The sequence below is a fragment of the Acinonyx jubatus genome, chromosome A1 (genome assembly GCF_027475565.1).
Source record: "Acinonyx jubatus isolate Ajub_Pintada_27869175 chromosome A1, VMU_Ajub_asm_v1.0, whole genome shotgun sequence".
NCBI lineage: Eukaryota > Metazoa > Chordata > Mammalia > Carnivora > Felidae > Acinonyx > Acinonyx jubatus.
The window spans coordinates 141,225,508-141,249,285 of record NC_069380.1 but is presented as its reverse complement, the minus strand read 5'-3'; the positions used below and the strand labels follow the sequence as shown (position 1 = coordinate 141,249,285).

Below are 23,778 nucleotides of genomic sequence, written 5' to 3'. Positions count from 1 at the left end.
AATAAAATCACCTTTTTTGCACCAAAGATGTCTAAAGAATTCTTGGGCATTGGCTCTGGACCCCACCATCACTCCAGAACCCCCTCAGTACTGACCGGTGGAATAGACCAGACCAGCTCTCCTGTAGCATATATGATTCACCTGATTGCTTCCTTCTGGTGTTATTTACCTTATTCCTATGTCACTTGTATTCCCTCTGAACTGAAAGTGAAATCTAAAGACTTGTTTAGATTCTACTCAGGGACTTTTGGCTGCTATACCATCACTGATGATGCAGTGTTTCTAATTCTATGTCACAACAGGAAACTCCTGATGTCTGATGATCTTGTTGCAGGACTCTTTACCTCAATACCCAGAGTTTGTTGTCCCACCACTTTGAAGAATGAAGAGGTAAACACAGAATAAAATGAGCAGCAGGCAAAAGTTTATTGGAGTATAAGATTAGAAATTAGGAGTAGCATGACGGCTCTCTTTACTGATAGGGGGTGTTTGAAAGTTAATGCCCAGGACAAAAGGCAAGGGATTTTCTTTTTTAAGGTTTTGGTTGGCACCTCCCTTCCCTTCCCCCTTATTCCTTCTCCCCTGTTTCTTCTCAAGTTCTATCCTTATTGTCTAGGTAACTCTAAATGCCTAGTCATTTCTTTTTGATTGGCTCATTTCCGTTGTATGAGGCATGGTTTATGGCCAAATCGGTCCTTGTGGGTCATATGTTTTATGGTCTAACTAAAGATAGGTCTTTTGTCAAATTCCTGAGGGAAACCTGAGGGGGAGTCGGTGGTGTCCGTTAAATTCTTAAGAGGAAACTTACACCCTAGGGGTTTTGCTGTGGTCAGATGCTCCCAGCATTGTTCTAAAATACGTTTTTCCCCACCCAGGAACCTCAGGTCCTAACTTTTCCCTCTCTGCCTATTTTATCCTATATCTTTCCTATCATAATTTATCCTCTTGCAATTAGAAATCTTGATATAAATTTTGTTAGTTTTTCTCTTTTTAAGTTTGTTTATTTATTTATTTTTGAGAGAAAGGGAGAGCATGGCAGAGAGAGGGAGAGATAGAGAATCCCAAGCTGGCTCTGCACTGGCAGCGTGGAGCCCTACACGGGGCTCAAACTCACAAACCTTGAGATCATGACCTGAGCTGAAACTGAGTTGGATAGTTGGACTGACTGAGGCACCCAGGCACCTCAATACAAAGTTTAAAGTTAATTAATTTTTTTGAAAATAACTACCTTTATTAACACATTAAGATACTAAAAAAAGTATCAGAGAAAGGGAAGTCTTCCTACTACCCCATAGTTTTGTTAGGGTAGGCAGTAGGTTAGGTTCTAAAAGGTTACCCGGGGGCTACCAAAGAGGAAGTCATGGGCAGCTTTTGGGAAAGTCAGAGCTCTGTCCTGGCAGCACTCCACAAGAAGCCAGATCAAGCCAGACAGGCCCAAGATGGTGGGTGCCACGACAGGAAAGAAAGGAAAGTAAGGAAAGAAAGGACACCCCTGCTTCCAAGAAATCCCTGCCCCGGGTAATGAATATTTCACCCCTTAGTTAAAGACTGTCAGTGAAAGATAGAAACCCAAACCCCAAGGCAGGAGTTCTCTCTTCCTTGAGTTTTCCTCTCACACCTTAAGAGTGTACTTTCGCTTTCACAGATTTTGTGTTGCATGTCTGTCCTTGAATTCTTTCTTGTGATGACACCTGGCATCTCCCCAGTTCACCTGGCAACAGTTTCAGTCCCTAGTCTCCTTTTCATAGGAGGGAAGCATTCCTCCTGGAAATATCCTCCACAAACACAATAGGAGCACACTTTCATTTAATAGTATATATAGGAGATCTTTCCATTTCAGTACATGTTGACTTAGCGCATTCTTTTAATGGCTCCATGGTTTATTGTCCTGTAGATGTTCCTTAATTCACTCAACTAATGTTTCATTATGGACATTTTGGTAATCTCCAGATATGCACTTTTGCACAAATAAGAAAATAAATATAGGTTACATTCCTAGAAATGACATTGCTTGTTTAAGAGTGCATGAATTCTTTGCCTTTTTTGTTTGTTTGTTTGTTTGTTTATTTTACTTTTGAGAGAGACAGCATGAGCTGGGGAGCGGCAGAGAGAGAGGGAGAGAGAGAATCCCACGCAGGTTCTATGGTAGAGCCCTGCCTTAAGGAATGTGGTGAAAACCTCAAGACAGGGGAGGGCAATCTGGCTATATGTGCATATGTGACATTCCTCATAACTCTGTAACATAAATTGCCCAATCAGACTATATGTCTCTATGTTACCATGTACAGGGGACAAAGAGGTAGAAATTGTATAAAAGGTTACATATACCGCCCCCCCCGCTCCAAGCTTGGGGCTCAGTTTTTTGGGTACAAACCCACTGAGCCTGTGCTGGTACAAATAAAGTTGCTTTCTGGAAAGAAAAGCCTCAGTGTCACGACTCTCTGTATGAACCTCCGTCCCGTTACAGTTCCACACTGAGAGCAGCAAGCCTCATGTGAGGCTTAAACCCATGAACCATGAGATCATGACCTGAGCCCAAGTCAGACAATGAACTGAGACACCCAGGTGCCCCAAGAGTATGTGAATTCTAAAATTTAATAGACGTGGTCAATCTTTTCAAACAGTTTGTATCAGTTTACACTTCTACAAAAAGCATATGTGTGGTAGTGTCTTTTTCACTATGCCCTCATAACCATAAGGTATTATCAATTTTTTGTTTTTTACCAATGGTAAGTAGACAAAGATATTTCATTGTTTTAATATGCATTTATCTAATTTTGAATGTGTTGTATATCTTCGTCAACATTTCATAGGTGAAGGAAATGTATTTCCTAATCTACAGGGTAAGGAAATTCTCTCCTAGTTTATCTAATGTATGCAATATTTGTGGCAGGATATTAGCATTCAGATTGCTTTAATCTGTAAATTTATTACCCCTTCCCTTTTCCTGCACTGCAAAGATATAAGGCAAATATTTTCCTACCTTCAATAAAGATGTCTTTTAGGAAAATGAACCTCATTTTTCTCTTGATTTTGGTCTACAGTCCTATTATAACCCATAGAGCAAGAGGAAAAGAGGGTTTCTCTGAAAACCTTATAATGTGTGGGCATTGAGGGAAATGGGGAGGAGGCCATATGATGAGCAAGTGGGCGGGGCAGGAGCTGAGAATTGATCCCCAGAAGTTGCCCAGCAAGGGAGAGGGTCTGCTGCCTGGGGAAGGAAGAGTCAAGTTGGTCCTGCCAGGTACTACGTTATGAGGTAATGTGTCAACGTTCAGAGCTGTCTGAACTCTCGGCCATTGCCTGCAGACCCACTGCCTGGAACCTCACCTCTACCAGGTGCACTGTGCTTCCTGGGGCAGCTGATTCACATATCCTATCCTACACTGGAATAGTGATTGTCAAGCAATGGTGATGATGCTAGTGCTGACCCCAAGGCTTTGCTTGGCCCCCAGCTGCATACATCTCCCTCTCATAATTCTTGCAAGTGCAAGAAAATGCGGTGAAATGGAGTTCTGGATGCCAGTCTCATAGGTGAGCCCCACCTTCATGTTATCTGCATGCATGGGGAGAGGGTTGAACTAAGACAGTTCAAGACCCAGTCCTGGAATAGCAGTTATTAATCCTTGTTACACATTATTCCCATTTGACTTCATCTTTGTTTATAAAGTATTTTGGGTTTTGTGCATACATTTAAATTTTTTGTTCGGTAAAATTTATGTTTTTATTCTTTTATGGATTTATGTTTAAAATGTAGATCAAGCATGAACTTGTTTTAAGAGTTCCAACTTTTTCTTTCCATATGATTGACCAAATATCCATCATTACTAAACAATCCAGCTTTTCCTCACTGACCTGAAATGCCCTCTTTATCATACATTAACTTCCATTGATCTTTTTTTTTTTTTAAAATTATTTATTTTTGAGAGAGAGAGCGAGCGTGAGCAGAGGCGAGCAGAGAGAGGGAGAGACAGAATCCCATGCTGTCAGCACAGAGCCTGATGCAGAGCTTGAACTCACAAACCATGAGATCATGACCTGAGCTGAAATCAAGAGTCAGGTGCTTAACCAAATGAGCCACTCAGGCACCCCAGATCTTTATTTTTTTTAATGCACATATCCAGCTATGTTACATATAGCGATTATTTGGCGAGGCTACACCTTCCTCACTACCTATCTTTTTCTAATTTTCCCATAACCCCTATTTTTTCCCCCTAATATGAACCTGAGAGTTTGCATGTCTATTTCCCCTCAATCCTGATGATATTTTTCACTGGGATTATATGGCATTAATCAATTTAGAACAACTATGCCTCTTACAATATTGTGTCTTTCTCTTTATAAGCACGTGTAGATTTATTCATATTTATGTATATTTGGTCTATAGACCACAGTTATTAATCTGCAAAGTAGATGAATGACTTTCCTCTTCCTAAAAGCCTAAATGGACTGCTCTTAGCATATATGGTTCTTAAGTGATTTTTAGTTGTTACAGACTGAGGGACCCAGGTTTAATGTCACCTCTTTACCACCTACCATATATAATTCATGTTTATTTGTTACATTGCTTCTAAACCATATGGCCTGAAACAAAATGAAGGTTTTAATTGTACGGGTGTAGACCCAAGGAAGGGGCTTACAGTGAAAGATAGCTCCCTTTCCAGATGTAGCCTCTCAGTTCTTGCTTTTTGCCCGATGCCATCCACTTTCCTTTTCACATAAACTTCATCTGTCAAACAAGCTGTTGTCCAAGCATCCACTCCTGGAGTGTGGTGTTCAGGACCAGGCACTAAATTTGTGCAGAGGCTTTGATGCTGGAGTGTGGCCAGAAGAGAGTTACAATGAGGATGAAGGGATTGGAAACAAAGTCACGTAATTATATTACACTACACAATGTACACTGAGTGCTTACTATATTCCAGACACTGTTCCTAACTATCTCAATCCTAACTGTTCACTCAATCCTCATAGTACTCCAATGAGGATGGTTCTATTGTTATCCTCATTTAACAGAGGAGGAAATTAAGACAGAAAAGTTAACTGTCCACTATCGCAGTGCTAGTATGGCAAGGCACATCTTACAAGTCTATGCCTTTGGTTGGAGGAAATGAGGAGGAGTAAGTATAGGGAAGCATGACACTTACCTTTAAATTTTTGAAGAGCTATCACATGGAAGAAACCACCCATTTGTTTATGGGTGCCCAGAGACTAACATGTGGACAAACAGGCAAAAGTTGTTGATAAGTAGGTTTCTGGTTAATGAATACAATAATTTCCAAAGAATGAAATATATCTTAAGAAAGAATATGTGATCTTGCACGGTGGTGAGTTACTACTGGAAAAGTCCAAACAGAGACTGGCTGGTCCTGGTTGGGGATGCCAGCAAAATATTCAGGCACATATTTAGTGATTTTTATTAGTCATCCTCAAGGAACCCCAAGGCCTTGAGATGATGGTAAGTGGTTCACCTTTTAATTTTCAGCATGCTGGGGTTATGTATTATGGGTAGAGTGGCAACATTTTATTTATTTATTTATAGAAGGAGAGAGTGGGAGCAGGGGAGGCACAGAGAGAGAGGGGGGACAGAAGGTCCCAAGCAGGCTCCAGACTGACAGCGGAGAGCCTGATGTGGGGCTCGAACTCACCAACTATGAGATCATGATCTGAGCTGAAGTTGGATGCTAACTCACTGAGCCATCCAGGTGCCCTAGAATGGCAACATTTTAATGAGTTCCAGGTTATCTACTTTACAGAAATAGGATTGAAAGGCTGATTCATATTAAGCAAAGCTGATAAAAATACATGATACTTCACAACAGAAAAATTTGGATAAAAATCTGATAAAAGCAGCCACTGTGCACGTGATAGAGGTTGTGAAGTATAGTAGTTGTGAACATGGATTCCAGAGCCACACATGTAGGTTCAAATCCTAGTTCTGTCGTTTACTAACTGTGTGACCTCAGGCAAGTTAACTTAGCTCTAGTTTCCTCCTACATAAATTACTGTGTTAAAACCACGATCTCATTATTTAATCCCTGTAAAGGACAAATGAATGTGGATGAATAGATAGACAGATAGATAGATAGATAGATAAAGTGTGAGAACAAGAGTGAAGCAATAGCCTGGAACATAATAAGGAATAAATGTTTGCTATTATTTTCCAAAGAATGTCCATGATGTTTTAAATATTCAAACACTATCACAGGTACATTATTTTTAATTTTACTAGTTGTCACAAATTGATACATTGTCTTGGAAAAAGCAGAGAGATATTGGCACATGGCAACTAACACAAACATAAGTCAAGAAAATATTAGACCAAGATAGACTAGAACAGACTTTCTCAAAAGTCTTCTAAAACCATTGATTTATTTTTACTCATTTTAACAATCAAAAATAAGAATTTCAATGAGCATCTATTATTATGCCTAGCACAGTGCTAAATACTTTAAGGAAAAATATATGAAGCACAGCAAATTGTCCTTGTCTTTAAGTAATTTATAATTTAGCTGTTTGTGATCATAAAGACACATTTAAGAACATTCTAGATCCTAACACCTTTTTTTGTTTTTAAGGACCTAACACCTTTAAGTAAAATCATTTTTGAAAGTAATCACTTACTTCAATAACCCTGCCATTGCTCAAAACATTTTTTGCTTCTCTTCCTTGGGATTGCCCTTGGAGTCATCATACAAATCAAGTAAGAGAAGCAGACTCATTGTTCCATCTTCCTCAAGCACCTAGCTTGGTTGCCTGAATGAATCACTAGGTTTGGTGTTCAGTGACTTCTGGTTATTTTAAAATCTCAAATTCACCCTAAAAACAAGTTTCGCTATTATTCTTTTTTTAACGTTTATTTTTGAAATAGAAAGAACCCAAGTGGAGTAGGGACAGACACTTGAGAGGGGCAGAAGATCTGAAGCGGGCTCTGCACTGACAGCAGAGAGCCCGATGTGGGGCTTGAACTCAAGAACCATGAGAGCCAAAACCAGATGCTTAACTGACTGAACGACTCAGGTGCACCACGTGTTGCTATTCTTGATGACCTTCCAAAGAATGTAGCACAGCATTACTGAACAGTAAGGAGCTGGAGGACCTCTATGCAGAGGCCCTTTCCCATCACCTCTGCATCTGCTGCAGCATCCAGCTGGGTGTTTGTCCACAGTGGGAGCATAGGGTGTGTATGTTGGACGGAACCGAAGGGCCAGCAGCACATTAGCTGTTCAGCAACTGGAGGCAGCAAGGTGGGCTGGGGGTAAAGGCAGGGAAGAGTTCCAGACGGGGCGGAGGGGGACTTCCTTCCGTTCTGTTATTCTGAAACAGCACTACTCTTTAGACGTCCGGCTGTGACAGTGAAGGACAGAAAGGTCTGCCCGAAGCTGGCAGCAGATTTTCCCAATACTCCCTTCTGGCGCTGTGTTTAAAAAAAATAATTAAAAAATGCGTACCTGTTTCATAAGTCTAATATATATATATATATATGAATATAAAATAAATTAGTACGTATGCATGTATGTATTTGCCAAATACACATAGGTTTTGGTAGATGATCAGGCAGAACTTCAGTTTCAGCACACAGACTGAAAAATTATGTCCATCAATGCTTTTCTCACATTTCTATCAAAAACAATCACTGGGTTTCACACCACCTCTCAGAAAAAGAATATGTGTTTAAATTTTACATGTTTTGGTGAACTACATGTTTCTGAAATTTCTAGCAGGGTCCTTCTAGCTCTACTCAATATTTTTATATAATGACAAATATATGAAGACGGGGTTTTAAAAAAATGGTTATTTATTTTGTGTGTGTGTGTGTGTGTGAGAGAGAGAGAGAGAGAGAGAGAGAGAGCACAAGCAGGAGAGGGGCAGGGAGAGAGAGGGAGAGAGTTGTAAGCAGGCTTCACATGGTCAGTGCAGAGCCTGACACAGGGCTCCAACCCATGAAGTGTGAGGTCATGACCTGAGCTGAAATTAAGAGTCGGCCGCTTAATTGGCTGAGCCACCCAGGCGCCCCGAAGCTGGTTTTTAATGTAAAAACACAGTGTAAATCTTCAAAAGTAACCAGAAACCGAATACAAATTATTTTGTTAATATTTGTTCTTGTTTTTAGACAAAGAAAGAAGCGTACAAAGTTCCTGGTCACAGACCTTTGTAGTAAATATATTTATACAGTTTTTTCCACTTTATTTACGAAGCAATGAATATATTGACATTTTTTGGATGATGAAAATGTCAGAAATCTGGGATGTCTATGGGTTTTGGTGTAATCACAAATTGTTGTGAACATCAGTATGTTTGGGAATTCAAGGTACAAGGAATGTCTGGCTTTGTTCTACAGAAAAATGTTTTCTCTTTACCTGGTAATGAATTTTAAGGATCCCTAGATAATAATTAAAGTAAGCCATATCTCACTTATTTGAACTATTTTAATCATCGCCAAAGTTTGCTCTCCTCATCTTTTAATTATATTTGTATTACTTTGTTCTAAGTATGATACCTATAAAATCAATTTTCTCTGATAAGCATCCATATCTCCCAGAAGATATGTTCGGCTAAATGATTTCTTGCCTGCTTTTACAATCTAAATAAATTTACGTTAGGGATGTTGTTTCAGGTAAAAAACGAAGAGTGTTCTAAATCCCACTGAAGGGGCGCCTGGGTGGCTCAGTCAGTTAAGTGGCCAACTCTGGATTTCGGCTCAGGTCATGATCTCATGGTTTGTGAGATCGAGCCCTGCATTGGGCTCTGCACTGACAGTGTGGAGCCTTCTTGGGATTCTCTCTCTCCCTTGCTCTCTGCCCCTCCCCTGCTCGCACGTGCACACACACTCTCTTTCTCTCAAATAAATAAATAAATAAACATTAAAAAAAAATCCCGCTGAAATGCATAAAGAAATAAAAAAAATGGGTTAAATACATAACAGCACTGAAGAAAGACGAGGAGACAGCAGAGAGTTTGGTTTCTAAAAGAGGGAAACGGGATGGCATTGTATAGAGATAGACGAGAGAGAGTCAGAGATGCAGTGATTCATAACACAACAGTCATTCAAGAGGTCCTCAGAAAAATGTCTTCAATAACAAAGTGCATTGACAAAAAGCATGATTTGTAACAATTTATAACAAATAGTATAATTTAGAAGTTGGAAGACCTTAGAGAAAGTAAAGGCCTGTTATTCATCTTTCAACAATGACAAAGGAAGTTAATTAGAAGTTCCTAGAAAACCAAATGTTGTACAAAGAAAGTCACAGTCTAAGTATGAAACAAATTAAGATATGGCATACATGTGGACTACAGATGAAATGAAATATGACAGAAGGGAATTGATTTGAGCTTGATGCTTGGAACATTCTCCCACAAGAGGCTCAAGTGTCTTTAAAAAAATTTTTTTTTATGTTTATTTATTTTTGAGACAGAAAGAGACAGAACATGAACGGGGAAGGGGCAGAGAGAGGGAGACACAGAGTCTGAAACAGGCTCCAGGCTCTGAGCTGTCAGCCAAGAGCCCTACACGGGGCTCGAACTCACGGACCATGAGATCATGACCTGAGCCGAAGTCGGCCGCCCAACTGACTGAGCCACCCAGGCACCCCTCAAGTGTCTTAAAACAGAATTATTTCTCTTTCTCCATAGTTCCATGCTTTTGTCTTAGTTCTAAGTGAACATTTAGAAAATCATTAATGTATCAGGATATTAGACTGGAAATCTTATTGGCAGCACCAAGATATGGCAGACATGAGGTATCAAGGTCATAAGACAGACACTCTGCAGAAGTTTCAAAGGAGGTGGCCAAGAGCCAGTCCCATGGCTCACCTGACTCTACCCTGGACAATCTAGCTCACAGACCAAAGGGCCAGCTTCTCTGATTGAGAGCAAAGAGGGTGCCATTAAATTGGGATCAGACCACACTCTCATAGTTTGTTTACGTGAGGGAAGAGTGAAAGGTCCTCTAGTCAGTTTTGGCCCCCAAGTGAAAGAGAGCCAGCCTGGAGGTGTTCAAAATCCGGAGGTATTTAGAATCACCAGGAAGGATGATGAGACCTCTGAAACAGGGTGTTATTTGGAGTGACCTGCTGAAAAAGCCAGGATCTGAAGGGGGAAGTGGCAGTGAGAGAAAGCGATGCCTGTGGCATCCCAGGGGAAGGCTGTGAGGAACCATGGCAGTGCTCAGGAAGACCTGCCAGGCCCAGAAAATGCAGTCTTCCTGTTAGGCTGCTGGGCAAGGAGGAACAGTTAAGTCCCCTTTCCATCCTCTCTCTTCTCCCTTTCAATCTGAAGAGGTCAGGAATCATGGTTAGCAAGACGGGAAGGGAGGATTGAAAGCCTAAGAGAGAAAGAGAAGGACCAGCCTGGCTGTCCCTAGTTTCCTGCCTATTGAAGGCAACCGATGGAAAACAGGAGGAGATGTAAGCTTCATGTGTTCCAAGTTTTGATTTTACATGGAACTGTACACTTTAATTACTGAATTAAGACTGTGTTTGCTAAATAAAGTGGTCGCAGGGCTTTCTATTGCCTAAGACTACCCAACAAAGTCCTGGGGCATGTCCGTATTTTTAAATAGGGACAGAGAAAAGAATTCACCCAATGAGCAGGTTTAAAGAGACAGAGGGAGACAAAAATAAAGTTGCACTCTGATTATTACATTTCATGAATCCTGTTTGTTTAGTATGACAATTACAATAATAGTGTAAATGTTATTTACTAGATTGACATTTTTTTAAAAGTTTATTTATTTTGAGATATAGAGAGAGTGCAAGTGGGGAAGGGGCAGAGAGAGAGAGCAAGAGAGAGAGAATCCCAAGCAGGCTCCTCATCGCCAGTGCAGAGCTTGGCACAGGCCTCAAACTCATGAACCATGAGATCATGACCTGAGTGACATTGGACACTTAACCGACAGAGCCACCCAGGCACCCAGCTTTACAGCAGAACTCAATCGAGCAGAACTCAATGATGTAACTGTCATGGAACACCTTAAAGAAGCCAAGCGGTAGATGAGGGAGAGAGAGTAGAGGGGAGCAGAAAGAGTTAATTGTTAAAAAAAAATTTTTTTTTTTAATGTTTATTTATTTTTGAGAGAGGGAGAGATGGAGCATGAGCTGGGGAGGGGCAAAGAGCAAGAGAGACATAGAATCTGAAGCAGGCTCCAGGCTCTGAGCTGTCAGCACAGAGCCTGATGCGGGGCTCAAAGTCACAAACCATGAGATCATGACCTGAGCCTAAGTTGGATGCTCAACCAACTGAGCCACCCAGGTGCCCTGAGTTAATTCTTGTTTTACAAAGTGGAATTAAGAGATACTGCTTTATAGCAATGGATTAAGAAATAGATGGCTACATAGAAAATTCAAATTTATAAAGGTAACCAAAAGAAGAAATAAAAATGTAATACATCAAAATTGGGAAAAGTAGATCAGGAAGAAAAGGGGAATATTTTGTGATTTAAATGCCTCAGTTTTTTAAAGGGTTAGCAGTAATTACAGCTTAAAATTGTTAAACCAGAAATAAGGTATAAGATTTCAAAACACAAGGGAGGGAGACAGAGGATCTGAAGCAGACTCCATGCTGACAGCAGAGAGCCCAACATGGGGCACAAAGTCACAAACCTGTGAGATCATGACCTGAGCCGAAGTCAGATGCTCAACTGACTGAGCCACCCAGGAGCCTCTAGTTTTAATTTTATATACTTGTATATTTTTTCATTTTTTACTGCATGCATAGTGTTTCTAACAATAAATAAAATGAGATTCGAGCAAAATAGTAATGTCAATTAGAAAATTCCTACCTGGCTCTAATCCAGGGCTTGGTGTGCATATTGAGACTGCTTCCCCAACTCCCATGTTTGTCAGAAGCAGGAGGCCAAAAGCCCCTTTCTGGGGCCAGCTCCTCTGCAATCGCCCTGATGTGGTAGGGTTCAAATCCACAGCACCCGCCAATGTACCTGACCCCGAGTTTGTAGGCCTCTCTGGCATATTTCTGAATATCCCATCTGGTTGCAGCTCTGGGCTCCAGTCCTGCAACACAACCATCACAGCATTGCTGTTACTGTCCTTGTATTCAAATCACAGGTGCTCTGATGGGCATTTTTTACAATTAGAAAATCACGAACTCTAGATTCTGCTCATTTTTCATTAACATTGAACGTTTTTGTCTCATGCGGTCTCTATTTGTAAGACCGTACCATAGCTATTTATTACGGCTGTTTCCATGTTGTCAGCACAAGAAAACACAAGGACCTCTAATATGTGGCTGGGCTTAGCAAAGGGATATTCTGGGAGATCCACAAACCCTCCTTTGCCACAGTCCGGTGTATGGAAGCCTAGGGACTGCACCATCAGATGCGCCTTCGACCCTGCAGCCTGTAGGCCCGCCTTCATGAGTTTCATCGTCTTCAAGCTGGTGCTGGGTCCAAATCGGCAGTTCACGCCCACAATCGCAGCCCCTAGGCAAAGAAATAAAGGACTTATATATTTTATTTATTTTATTTTTTAGTAGTTGGAAATTGCCTTAGAAATTAGCTATCCTTCTCCACCGCCCAAGTTTTACAAATAAGGAAACCAATTCCAGTTAATTCTGTTAGCAATGAACGGCTCTCACAATATTAAGCAACCTTTGTTAAATTTTATAAACAATAGCTGAACTGCTAATCACACGATGCATCCAGATTACCTGCCTTCACCAGCTTAACGGCACATTCTCCAGGTGATACGCCATGCATGTCTCCGTCTGGGCCTATGCACATGGTAGCTGCCACAGGTTTACCCCCCAATGCTTTTAAGACTTCCACAGCCCACATGGCTTCTTCAGCATGCTCAAAATACTAAGAGAAATTTCACCATTTCTATTGGTCCAAGTGTAAAGCAGATTTTGAAAGGTGGAATGCAAGTGTTGCCAAATAGTTATAAAAATAAATAAATATATGTGGTAAAACTTGCTAGGAACAGGTATTTAGCAGACTAAAGAATACGTTTTTTTTTTAAGTTTATTTATTTATTTTGAGGGAGAGAGAGAGAGAGAGAGAGCTCGTGCGAGCAGGGGAGAAACAGAGAGAGAGAGAGAGAGAGAGGAGAGAGGGAGGGAGAGAGAATCCTAAGCAGGCTCTGCGCTCAACACAGAGTCCAACACGTCACTCGATCCCATGACCCTGGGATCGTGACCTGAGCCAAAATCAAGAGTTGGACACTCAACCAACTGAGCCACCCAGGCACCCCTAAAGAATGCTTTTCTAAAGTACACATTTTAATTCCTTTAACAATAATATATAGATTTTCATTCGGGGATCATTGATTCAGCAAGATGATGACTGTAAGGAAAAAAACAGAAGCAAAAACCACAAAGGTTTTTAAAGTAATTGAGTATTTAAATTCATAATTTTGAAGGAATTTTATTAATAAACTCTTTTATGGAATTGGGGTAATCTCCAAAAAAAATTATGACTAGTGTATTATGCTTAATACTTCAAAGTGATTTTATATTCACTTCTAGTTAGACGTTCATAAGTGCTCCATGAAGTAGGGAGAAATATGATGATTTCTGCCCGGTGAGAACGCTGAGGCACAGGGCAGGGAGGAATAGCTACCGAGTTTCTTTGCCGAGGGTGGACAAGACACCTTGTCTGGTAAACCCAGGCCATTTGCAGGGGTGCTTCCCAGGAATGTCTTTAAGGGCCATCACTGAAAAGCTGACCTTAAGTAAGTGAAGAAAAGTCAGCAAAAATCTCCCTGTCTTCTTCCTTCTTGACTTAGATTCTGCAGAATCAGTGTGTGGGGAATGGCAGAGGGAGTCCACAGAGAGGTTCTTGCAAAACAAACTGGTGTCCTCATCCATCTGGAGAACCTATCAGGTGGGGTTTGTGACCGTCTCTGCAGATGATTCTTGCCAGGTGTGTCTGTCAGGCTTGGCTGGCCCTGAGCCTTAGGAAGGTTGACCAAGCAAGGTCTTCAATAGGTTTAGAGAGTGGTTAGGGAAATAGCAGTTGGGAGGCTATTGTCCTTGTTGAGGGTAGAGATTTGGGTTGAGAGCTTGACCTTACACGGTAACAAAGGTGGGAAATGGGGAATGAGGGCTTTTTTTTTTTTTTAATGTTTATTTATTTTTGAGAGAGAGAGAGTCCAAGCCAGGCAGGGGCAGAGAGAGGGGATCCAAAGTGGGCTCTGTGCGGACAGCAGTGAGCCCAATGTGGGGCTCGAACTCATGAACTTTGAGATCATGACCTGAGCCGAAGTCAGACGCTCAACCAGCTGAGCCATCCAGGTGCTCCGGGAATGAGGGCTTTTTAATTTTTGGAAGTGGAAGGAAGAGAATGTTCTGGGCCTTCATGTCCAATCAATGATCAATTCTTATTGATTTTTTTCTTCAAAATATCACTCACATATCATAGCTTGAGGGAAAGCTGAGGAATTGGGGTAAGCACAGCATGAACAGAGGAGGGCAACGAAACTACTTGGTACTGAGTATTGTTAGTGGGGCCTGCATGAGCCCGAGCAACCATCTACCTCCTAAGCTTTGCTCTCACAGCCTCTAGCTCACGCACACAGCCCCTTCCTGCCCTGCCCCTCCCGCAGGAGAGACTGCTTCCTGAATCACCGTCCCCTTCTCACCCAACATTGCACGGTCCCCTGTGAGTCAGCTGCTACAACCACCCAAAAGAACACGAAGGCTACAGGTAGGCCTGTCCTGGGTCTGCCCTTTGGCTTCACACAGAACCTAGCACACAATTGAGAGGATGTTTGCCTTGATTACAGTGCATTTAAACAAACCTTTGACCCTGTACCCTGAGGAAACGAGGGCACAAAGCAATCCAATACCCTCCTGAAAGCTGAAGACTATGCAGTTGTATTTGTCAAAATAGTGTTTCCCTAAAACACGAGCCTTACCTCGGCAATCAAGAAGTCCACATTTTTCCTGGCAAAAACATCTAGCTGGCGTTGAAAAAGTTGTTTAACTCTAGCTTCATCCTTGTGGTGTGTGTACGCCGATGTCTGGCAGATCCCCCCTGCCACCAAAGCGTCACCTTTTCCAGCCACTTCCCTGGCAAGGTCACAGGCAGCGGCGTTCACATCTTCCCACTGAAGCTGGAGAGCAAGAGTTCAGATGGTGAGCCTGGCGTTTTAGAGGTAAAATATTACAAATAACCAAAGGGGCAATGAGCAAGTAAGACGAGTTCAAGGTATGGGGTAAACTGCAAGTTGGGAAGACCAGCAGAGTTGGGTACCTTCTCCTCTACTACCAGTGAGCTTATAGTTCCATGACTGGACTTGCCACACTGGATCTTAGTAAATGTTTGTTTGCCTCCCTCACTTGACTGTGAGCTACTTAGGAATCGGGTCTGTGGCTTTCTTTCATCTTTGTTTCAAGCATAGAGATTGGACTATAGCAGGTACTCAAGAAATGCTGGTTGGTTGAATACATGGGCATGAACATTTGCAAGTATTAACACTTTTCACGTATGGAATATCTCATAATACTTCCACATTCTTCTCCTTATCTACTTTTCTCAACAACCCTATGCATTTAAGCATAAATTATCTCTATTTGCAGAGAGAAAACCAATGCTCCCTGCAGTCAAGTGTCTTGCACAAAATCATACACCCAACAGATGGCAAAGTTGAGTATCAAACCCAATTCTTCTCATTCCTAGGCCAGTGCCATATTCCCAAGGACCACCCTGTCTCCAGATGGACAAGTCAGAAGAGAAGACAGTGAAATAAGTGAAAAAAAAATCTATAAAATAATAGCACAGAAGGATGACCATGTCCTTCCAATGGCCAAGTCCTTCCCAGTCCTATCCTCCCCACATACTCCAGCTAAAGAGGCAGAAAAAAAAGCTCATTTATTTAGTATACATTCATTTACATAATAATTAATTCTTTAATAGACATTTTGTGTGGAGTTTGTAGCAAAGTATAGTAACACATCAGGTCAATTCCATAGCTTCCCGTCAAGAGGTTACTTTTTTTTTTTTTAACGTTTATTTATTTTTGAGACAGAGAGAGAGAGAGCATGAACAGGGGAGGGTCAGAGAAAGAGGGAGACACAGAATCTGAAACAGGCTCCAGGCTCCGAGCCATCAGCACAGAGCCCGATGCGGGGCACAAACCCACGGACCGCGAGATCATGACCTGAGCTGAAGTTGGACACCCAACCGACTGAGCCACCCAGGCTCCCCAAGAGGTTACTTTTATTACAGATGATCCCTGACACTTTCCTCCTCCCTCCCTTCACACCTGCCCCCACACCAAAATTACCTTGCTCTCCATATTGTCCTCACTGGCAGAAAAGGTGAAAGTCTGCATGACATTTGATCCTGCTCTCAAGAATTCCATGTGAAGTTGACGAACTACAAGGTAGATTTTGAATTAAAATTAAGAAGATAAAAACCATAGGAGCTTTCATTTATAGCAAAAGTAGCTTACCCACTCACATCTCTTTTAATCAGACACATTTCAAACCTTGTACTTATAAAAAAAATTGCAGATTACGGTCAGTAGAATTCAAGGACAGAACAAGGCAGAGTCAATACCAAACTGGGGCTATTTGGAGTAGCCTCATGTTGCCCTGTCGATGGGTCTCAACAGCCTGGTGCAGTCGCAGGCAGAGATTAAGGCCTGGTTGGCCAACTGCCCCCTCAATCTTTTGGTCTAGAGAGGGTTTATTCATTTCCCTGTGTTGTGAGGGATGTGGCTGGTCTACTTATAGTCAGCACTGGGAGCCCTCAAAAAAGGATGAGGAAATTCTCAAATTGGACAGAGTGTATGTGGGTTGTGCCCCCATCAAACTGATTCAACAGCAAGCGGCTGCTAAGGTGCCATCAGAGAGCTTTTGTTGGCCTATCAGAACACCCTTTCCTTCTCTCTCTTCATCCTTGTTATTTCAACACTTTCTGGTTTAGCAGAAGAATCTTCTAAAATGAAGAACAGGGGCACCTGGGTGGCTCATTTGGTTGTGTTTGACTCTTGATTTTGACTCAGGTCATAACCCCAGGTTCGTGAGATCAAGCCCCTTGTCGGGCTCTGTGCTGACAGCATGAAGCCCAGTTGGGACTCTGTTTCTCCCTCTCTCTTTGCCCCTCCCCTGCTTGCATGTGCTTGCACCACGTGCTCTCTCTTTCTCAAAATAAATAAACTTAAAAAAAAAAAAATAAAATGAAGAACAAGTTTTCCTTGGGCCAGATGAAAACTTCATGCTAAGCACCAGAGAAATAAAACCCGGTCCCACCACATAACTCTGGGTGTTGGATGAAACAATGCAAATGCCATCAGGGACTTAGGACACGTGGGACCCTTCACACCGGTTAACTCACAAGTCCTGACAACTAGCCCATCTCACACCCTCATGTGGCATGGATCAAGAAACTGACCCTTGGGAAAGTCAAATGACTTGTCCAAGGTCACACGGCTGGTCGGCAGAAGAACCAGGACAGGATCCCAGGCTTCTCAGATACACCGTGCATATATGAATAAAATCAGAGCAAACTGAAAGTTCCATTCCCAGCTTGTATCCATTTCATTCTTTCACTTTATCTTCCCCTTTAATTTAGGACCTTGCTCTCAATAAAGAGTAAAAGCAGAATTAAAGCTCCAGTGGATGTTACTCACCAATCCCATCCCAGTTTCTGCCTCCAACTCTTATTGTTTTTTGTTTTTTTTTTCTAGCTAAGGGGATGAGGTGAAACTGTTTATTTCTTCACACCCCTCTCCCCCAGCAAACCCCAAATGTCTACTCTCTATGCTCTGTTAATCTGGTGGTTACCATTAATCATCTTTACCAAACACGGTTCTAGTATAATAAGCAAATTAGCCAGAGGGATTAACGTGAAGCCATAACACATTAGGTTCAGGAAATTCTTGACTATCCACAAGGTGAATATTCATGGAACAAATATTAAGGTGTATAATTTAACGCCTCCTATATATGAAGATGCAAGCGTGTGGTGGTGGGCGGGGGGGAGGGAGAGGACATTTTATTCTATGTGCTTCAGCCATGTACTGTCACCGTCTACATCTTGGTGATTCTGGCAAGGGAAACAGTCCTTAGAAAACACTGAGAATTATTCCTTTATATTCTCTCAGTCAGATTTAAGCAAACTGTCACCCAGATAAACGCCGTCGGGGAGGCTGGCACTGACCTGCATTGGGATATTCCACCACCGCTTCTGGAGTCCAGAGCCCCGCCTTCACGTAGCCCCTCTTCTCCAGAGTTAGGAGAAAGCTGCCGTCTCCAACCACAACCTCCCCATTCTTCAGACGTTCCAAAATACCCTGGAGAAAAGAAAGAAAAATCACCCAAGATGCCTCTTTTTTTTTTTTTTTTTCCCTTAAAGCAGTTTCCAATTTTAGGAAAGGTGGTCCTATGTTCTTATAGATCCAGTTCTGTCAAAATCCTCAATGTCTAACAATATTCTAGAAAGACTGAGTATACTATATTTCCTGGACATTCCAGGTACTTGTGTTGTGCAAAGTGCTGTGACTGTTTTTTCTCAAATAATGTTTACACTGAGTCAAATTATAGTGAAAGTGCTGATTCTGCGATATCCTGTTTTCTCAACATGTTTGTGGCAGACACTGATAGTTGCCTAATTAGTATGTATTTCCTCTTCGCTTCTTTGTTACTGTATTTCATTTGGGGAGACAATGTCCTCAACTTAAAAAAAATTCTCTGGCGGAGGGGCAGTGCACGCCTGAGTGGCTCAGTCGGTTAAGTGTTTGACTTCAGCTCAGGTCATGATCTCGCAGTTTGTGGGTTTGAGTCCTACATTGAGCTCTGCGCTGACAGCTGAGAGCCTGGAGCCTGCTTTGGATTCTGTGTCTCCCTTTCTCTCTGCCCCCTCCTACTCTCTGTCTTTCTCTCTCTCTCTCAAACACAAACAAACATTAAAAGAAAATTTATTAAAAAAATTCTCAGGATGCCTGGGTGGCTCAGTTGGTTAGGCGTCTGACTCTCGGTTCCTGCTCAGATCATGATCTCACAGTTTGTGGGATTGATCCCTGCATTGGACTCTGCAATGACAGCATGGAACCTGTTTGGGATTCTCTCTCTCCATCTCTCTCTGCCCCTCCCTGGCTCACACTCTATCTTGCTCTCTCTCAAAATAAATAAATAAACTTAAAAAAAAAATTCTCAGGCTCCCTTCCGCTGAGGGGAGGTGGGTATATTACATAGAACTGGCCAATGAGACATGGGCAGAAGCCAGTTGAAGATTTCTGGCAAAGTTTTGCTTTCCTGATATAGATGGGCACTCTCTTCCATCGTGGCACTTTTTCTCCTTCCTGACTAGAATGTCAGTATAAGCCCTAGAGGTGTACCAGTCATCCCGCAGCCATGCCATTGAAAGTCACACACTAAGGCAGGTGGAGCCCACTAACAGTTGCTGTCACTCACAGCTGCAGGGTTTTAACGGCATCTTTGCGTAGCTGCAGCAGCCATGGATTGTTAGGCCTCACGTTAGGGGAGAAAACCAGCCTCTTTTTTTTGCATAAACCACTAAACGTAATCCTAAGGGACAGAAAGTTTCATAACTATGCCCCTACATTTTCCAGCATGTTCATATATGTTTTCATTTGGTACTCCCGACAACTCTGTGAGCTAGGCAGGGCAGATGGTTTTTATTCCCATTTTATAAATGAGGAAACTGAGGTTCAACAAGACTAAGTGACTTGTCCAAGATCACAGAGCTAAGAAAGATTACAAAGCTAAAGTGGGCTTCAGATCTTCTAAATTCCTAATGTACTCTCTTTCTAATCCCACTTTTCTGTTTGGCCCACCCATACTTGAATAAAAGGCTGTATCCAGAACAGTTCTCCAAGGGCTTATAGTTTCCATTGTCTAAAACGTGCCTCCCCAAATAAATACCTGCATGGCTCACCGTCACATTCCTTCAGGGCTTTGGTCAAGGGTCATCTTTTCAGGGAGGCATTCCCTGACCATCCTATAGGAAAACTGCAAACACTCCCATGGTGACCCCTACTCTTCTTGTAAAGATTGCATTAGCTGAAGATACAATCTTTTATTGAAAATACAAGGCCAGTTCACTTCAGCCCTGTCTACAGCTAGACACACAGCAATGCATGAGTGGGAGAGAAATGCCTTCAGTTGCCCCTTCTAACCAGCCATATCTGCAGCCCAGGAAGGTACATTAGAAAGAGTTGCAGGGGAGGCCACCATAGAGAGCATCTCCATTTTTGTGTGGAGGGAAGTGAAATGGAATACAAGCTGTGTTAGCTATATTAACCTTAAACACTGTTTTGACTCTGGTTATTTTTTCCATATTTTATATCTAAAGATGAATTTTAGTTGAATGTGGAAGAAATGTTAATATTTATTATGATTCTCACCTAGTTCTCTATTCCTCCCAAGATATGCAATTTGCTCTTTTAATGTTGTACTTTTGAAACATAAAAAAAGACTTCAGCTTTAAATTTTCATGCGAGCTTTCCACATGCCAGGTACATTTCCAGGCAAGAGGGATAAACATTGGACTAAGACAAGGCCCCTGCCCTCAAGAAACTCAAAGTCTGCCCACCCGGAGGAAGGCTGATGGGTCAAAAAATCATCACAATATATGTAATAAAGAAATGCTGCAGAGGAATACAGAACAGAAAATCAGAGATATAGTCATCTGTATAAAATCTCATCTTGGAAATCTAACACTTCAATTATAAGCTAAGATTCAAATTTAATAGTACACACCAAACAATTCTAGAGGGGAAAAACACTGGCATACAGTTTAGGTGTTATAGGTTAGTATCTCACCTACCACATTCAACCTGTCTCAGGGTTATGCCAAGTGTATCTATTTAACACTTCTTAGATACGTACCCACATCCTTACTGTCCCTGGATTATTGAAATGACCTCCAATTCGCTCCCACAGCCCACTCTGTTGTATATTCCACTGCTGCAGACCAAAGCCTTGCCTGTCTGACTCTTACTTGTAATTACTTCCTCCATTGTGTTCTGCTTCAGGTCAAACACCCTCCATTCCTGCATCTGTCACCTGTAGCTATAGTATCTGGTTACTTACCTGTCCCCTCTGTTTGGCTTTAAAATGCTTGAGGCTCAGGTGACAAATCTCATTTGTCTGTATCCCTACCACCTCAAACAGCACCTAACAAAGAGTAGGCTCTTAACAAACTATGCCAAGAGTCAGCAGACAGATAAGATTTTTGAAACTGTCACTTGTGTCTTATGTGCTACAAGTTTAGTCCTGAGGAGAGAGAGAGAAAAAAAAAATGACACTCTTTAACAGAAAATTAGCTAGCTAGGGTTTTAAGAAAATTATAGTGCCTATTTTGATTGTGATCTTCACGATAACAAGTTAAGCCATTTTGATCTGTTATCTAGATGTTTGTCCAAAATTTAAAATTTTGCCAGTTTTCTTAAAAAGCCATTAGCAAAATAGCTATATTATCAAGACTTGAATTCAGAGCACCTTTAAGCCTCTCCTTCACTGCTCTATCTACCACCCTAGTTAATTACTACACCAGCTGATCTAAAGACAGCTCCAGAATGACAGGGGACTCTGTAAAATAAAGAGCAATGTAAATTAATTTGCAGTACATTTATATTTTCAGTCCATCCTCCCTTTCAGTTTGGCAGTGAATCTGCCTTGGATCTGGTAGTGAGTTCTGAGAGGCATTTATGGTTCCTTGTTGCAGATGTCAGTATCTAGACTTCTGGATTTAAGGTATGGCTTCAGGGCACCTCTGATCTGACAGATGAGTAGACCAACTTAATTCACCCTCGGCCAGAGGCTGCCAGAGATCCAATATGCCTGAAGTTGCCACTAGGACTGCTCTTGGGGATTAATGAAGCGATTGGAAGTGTCCCCTGTGGCAACTAAATGAATTCTTAAAATGTACCTGTTGGCTGACAGGAGAGGTGAGATTAGCTGCTTCCCACTAACATTTTAACTCCCAGGTACACATTAACATGGTTATCATACGATAATCTTGGCGTTGCAAGAGCAGAGGCTGGGAAGAAATTGAACAGGGACAGCATATTTTAAAAACCTTTTAAAAAGTGAGCCAAAGGTGAACACAGTAATACAGAAAATTTAGAGAAAGAAATCAGCACAATGTCTTTATCTTTTATTAAGCTCATTTACTTCAATGCCCATATTTTACTTTTATAAAACATATCCAAAGATTTTTTTTAATTGTTAAAGTCATATTCCACATCTTATGCAACTATTACCATTATTATTTCTTTCCTTTCACTGCATATATAAATATTTACACAGTTGGGGTCGGTCTGTATAGTATAACTCCTTTTGTAACTTAACTATTGTCAAAGCAGTTTGCTTGTTCTCATACTTAGTTTCTTAATTGGCTGCCTAATAACTTATTAAGTGGATGCACCTTTATTTAGGGAGCGCACCATCATTGGGCATCTTGATTGTTGCTAACTTTTTAGGAGAAAAAGATCAGTGGTGCATACTTACATGCCTATATAGCTTCTCCCTTCCCCCCTCTGAGTTTCAGGGCACAGCTGGGTTGCTTTGAGGGATCCTGGAGATGTTCTGCGTCCAAGTTCATGGACGCAAGTTAATTTTGTTTTGTCACCCCTTCCCCTCACCAAGAAACGTTGGGGGGTGGGGGGACAAAGCTGACACTTGGTGAACAGAGAGGGAAAGGGGCCTAGAGAAGGAACCAGGTAGCCGGTCCTACTGAAAAGGCTAGGTAGAGCGCCGCTACCCCACTAACCTGCGCACTTCCCTACCCGCCCCCAATCCGCGGTGGGGGTCTGGGAGCATCTTGCACCCCTGGTTTCAGGCCGGCCCATCAGTTGCAGGGCCAGGCTGCTACCCTTCCCAAAACGCCAGAGAACCAAGCTCTGGGGCTGGTTGAGCCCAAGACCTGAGGTAGGCTGAGGGCAGAAAATGTGAGCGCGGCGCCTGTGTCGGGAGCTAGACTTCAAATCCCTGCTCCACCCTGGACTAGATGGGTGACCTTGAGCTAGTGGCTTTTCTGGGCCTCAGTTTCCTCACCTGAAAAATGGAAATAATTGTGCGCAGTCCGCGAAGTGTGGGGCACCGAGTCCGGGCTCAGTAAATTATCTAATCCTCACGCCAAGGCGGTATTGTCGCCCCGGGCAAGTGGCGATCGCGTGTACTGAGACACAGAGCCCTCCAGGTGCCCGGCCAGGGCCGCAGAGCTCATTCAAGGGTTGAAGTGGGGTCTCAACTCAGGCGCCGGGAGCCCCGCGGCCGGGAGCGCTGAGTATTTCGCCGACTCCCGGAAACTCACCTTTTTGGCCCCGGGGCCTCCGGCCGGTGCCATCTCGCCGCTGCTGTGCGGCCGCCGGGTCCGTGAGAGCGCGCCAAGCTCTGGAACCCGCCCCTCGCCCGGGGGAGGGTCCCCCAGCAGAGCCGCCGGCCCCGCTGCCCCAGGGTGTCCGGTGTCCTCGGAGCAGGCTCCCGCGCCCGCGCCCTCGGCCTCCTCGGCCTCGCCATGCTCCGCCCGGGCGCGCAGCGGGGCCTCCTGCTGTCGAGTCTCCGGCTGCAGGGCTCCCCGGGCCGCCCGCGCTCAGCCTGCGGCCGCCAAGGGTGAGTGGGGGCCCGGCCGGCGCCGAGGCCCGCGGATGGGCTGCTGCCTGGGTGGGAGCCAGGGCCTGAGGCAGTCTGCCGGGTCGGGGGAGCCTGGGCCTCTGAGAAATGGGCATTCGGATTTCTTCTAGATGTACGTGTTTTCTTTTACACGCGCTGGTGGACAAAGTGAAACAGTATCAAAGGGTTCCCAGTGCGAAGTTACTCCTACCCCCATCTCCCAGTCAACTTGTTAACAGTGTC

General features: G+C 42.8%; 2 protein-coding genes across 10 annotated transcripts in view; one reads left to right on the top strand and one right to left on the bottom strand.

The window, feature by feature from the left end:
- Nucleotides 1-6,199: 6,199 nt before the first annotated feature.
- LOC106974794 (S-methylmethionine--homocysteine S-methyltransferase BHMT2) lies at nt 6,200-23,446 on the bottom strand. Of its 7 annotated transcripts, none has more exons than XM_027039392.2 (9): nt 22,978-23,441; nt 21,851-21,961; nt 18,119-18,251; nt 16,239-16,330; nt 14,868-15,059; nt 12,661-12,811; nt 12,252-12,433; nt 11,777-12,006; nt 6,200-7,414 (listed from the first exon to the last, which is right to left on the bottom strand). In XM_027039392.2, the coding sequence occupies exons 4-9, from the start codon at nt 16,314-16,316 to the stop codon at nt 7,333-7,335; spliced, it is 915 nt and encodes a 304-aa protein (XP_026895193.1). In that variant the 5' UTR covers nt 16,317-16,330; nt 18,119-18,251; nt 21,851-21,961; nt 22,978-23,441; the 3' UTR covers nt 6,200-7,332. The 7 variants fall into 7 exon arrangements, with proteins under 7 accessions (XP_026895193.1, XP_026895185.1, XP_053080250.1 ...); XM_027039384.2 differs by having other exon boundaries at nt 23,237-23,441; XM_053224275.1 differs by lacking the exon at nt 22,978-23,441 and adding an exon at nt 22,432-22,920.
- DMGDH (dimethylglycine dehydrogenase) overlaps nt 22,862-23,778 on the top strand; it is a 70,557-nt gene continuing 69,640 nt past the window's right edge. Inside the window, exon 1 of one of the 3 annotated variants that reach the window (XM_053224266.1) lies at nt 22,862-23,535. In XM_053224266.1, coding sequence (XP_053080241.1) covers nt 23,441-23,535 — 95 coding nt within the window. In that variant the 5' untranslated portion in view covers nt 22,862-23,440. The remainder of the gene's footprint in view (nt 23,536-23,778) is intronic. The other 2 variants (XM_027039373.2, XM_027039377.2) reach the window with 2 other exon arrangements.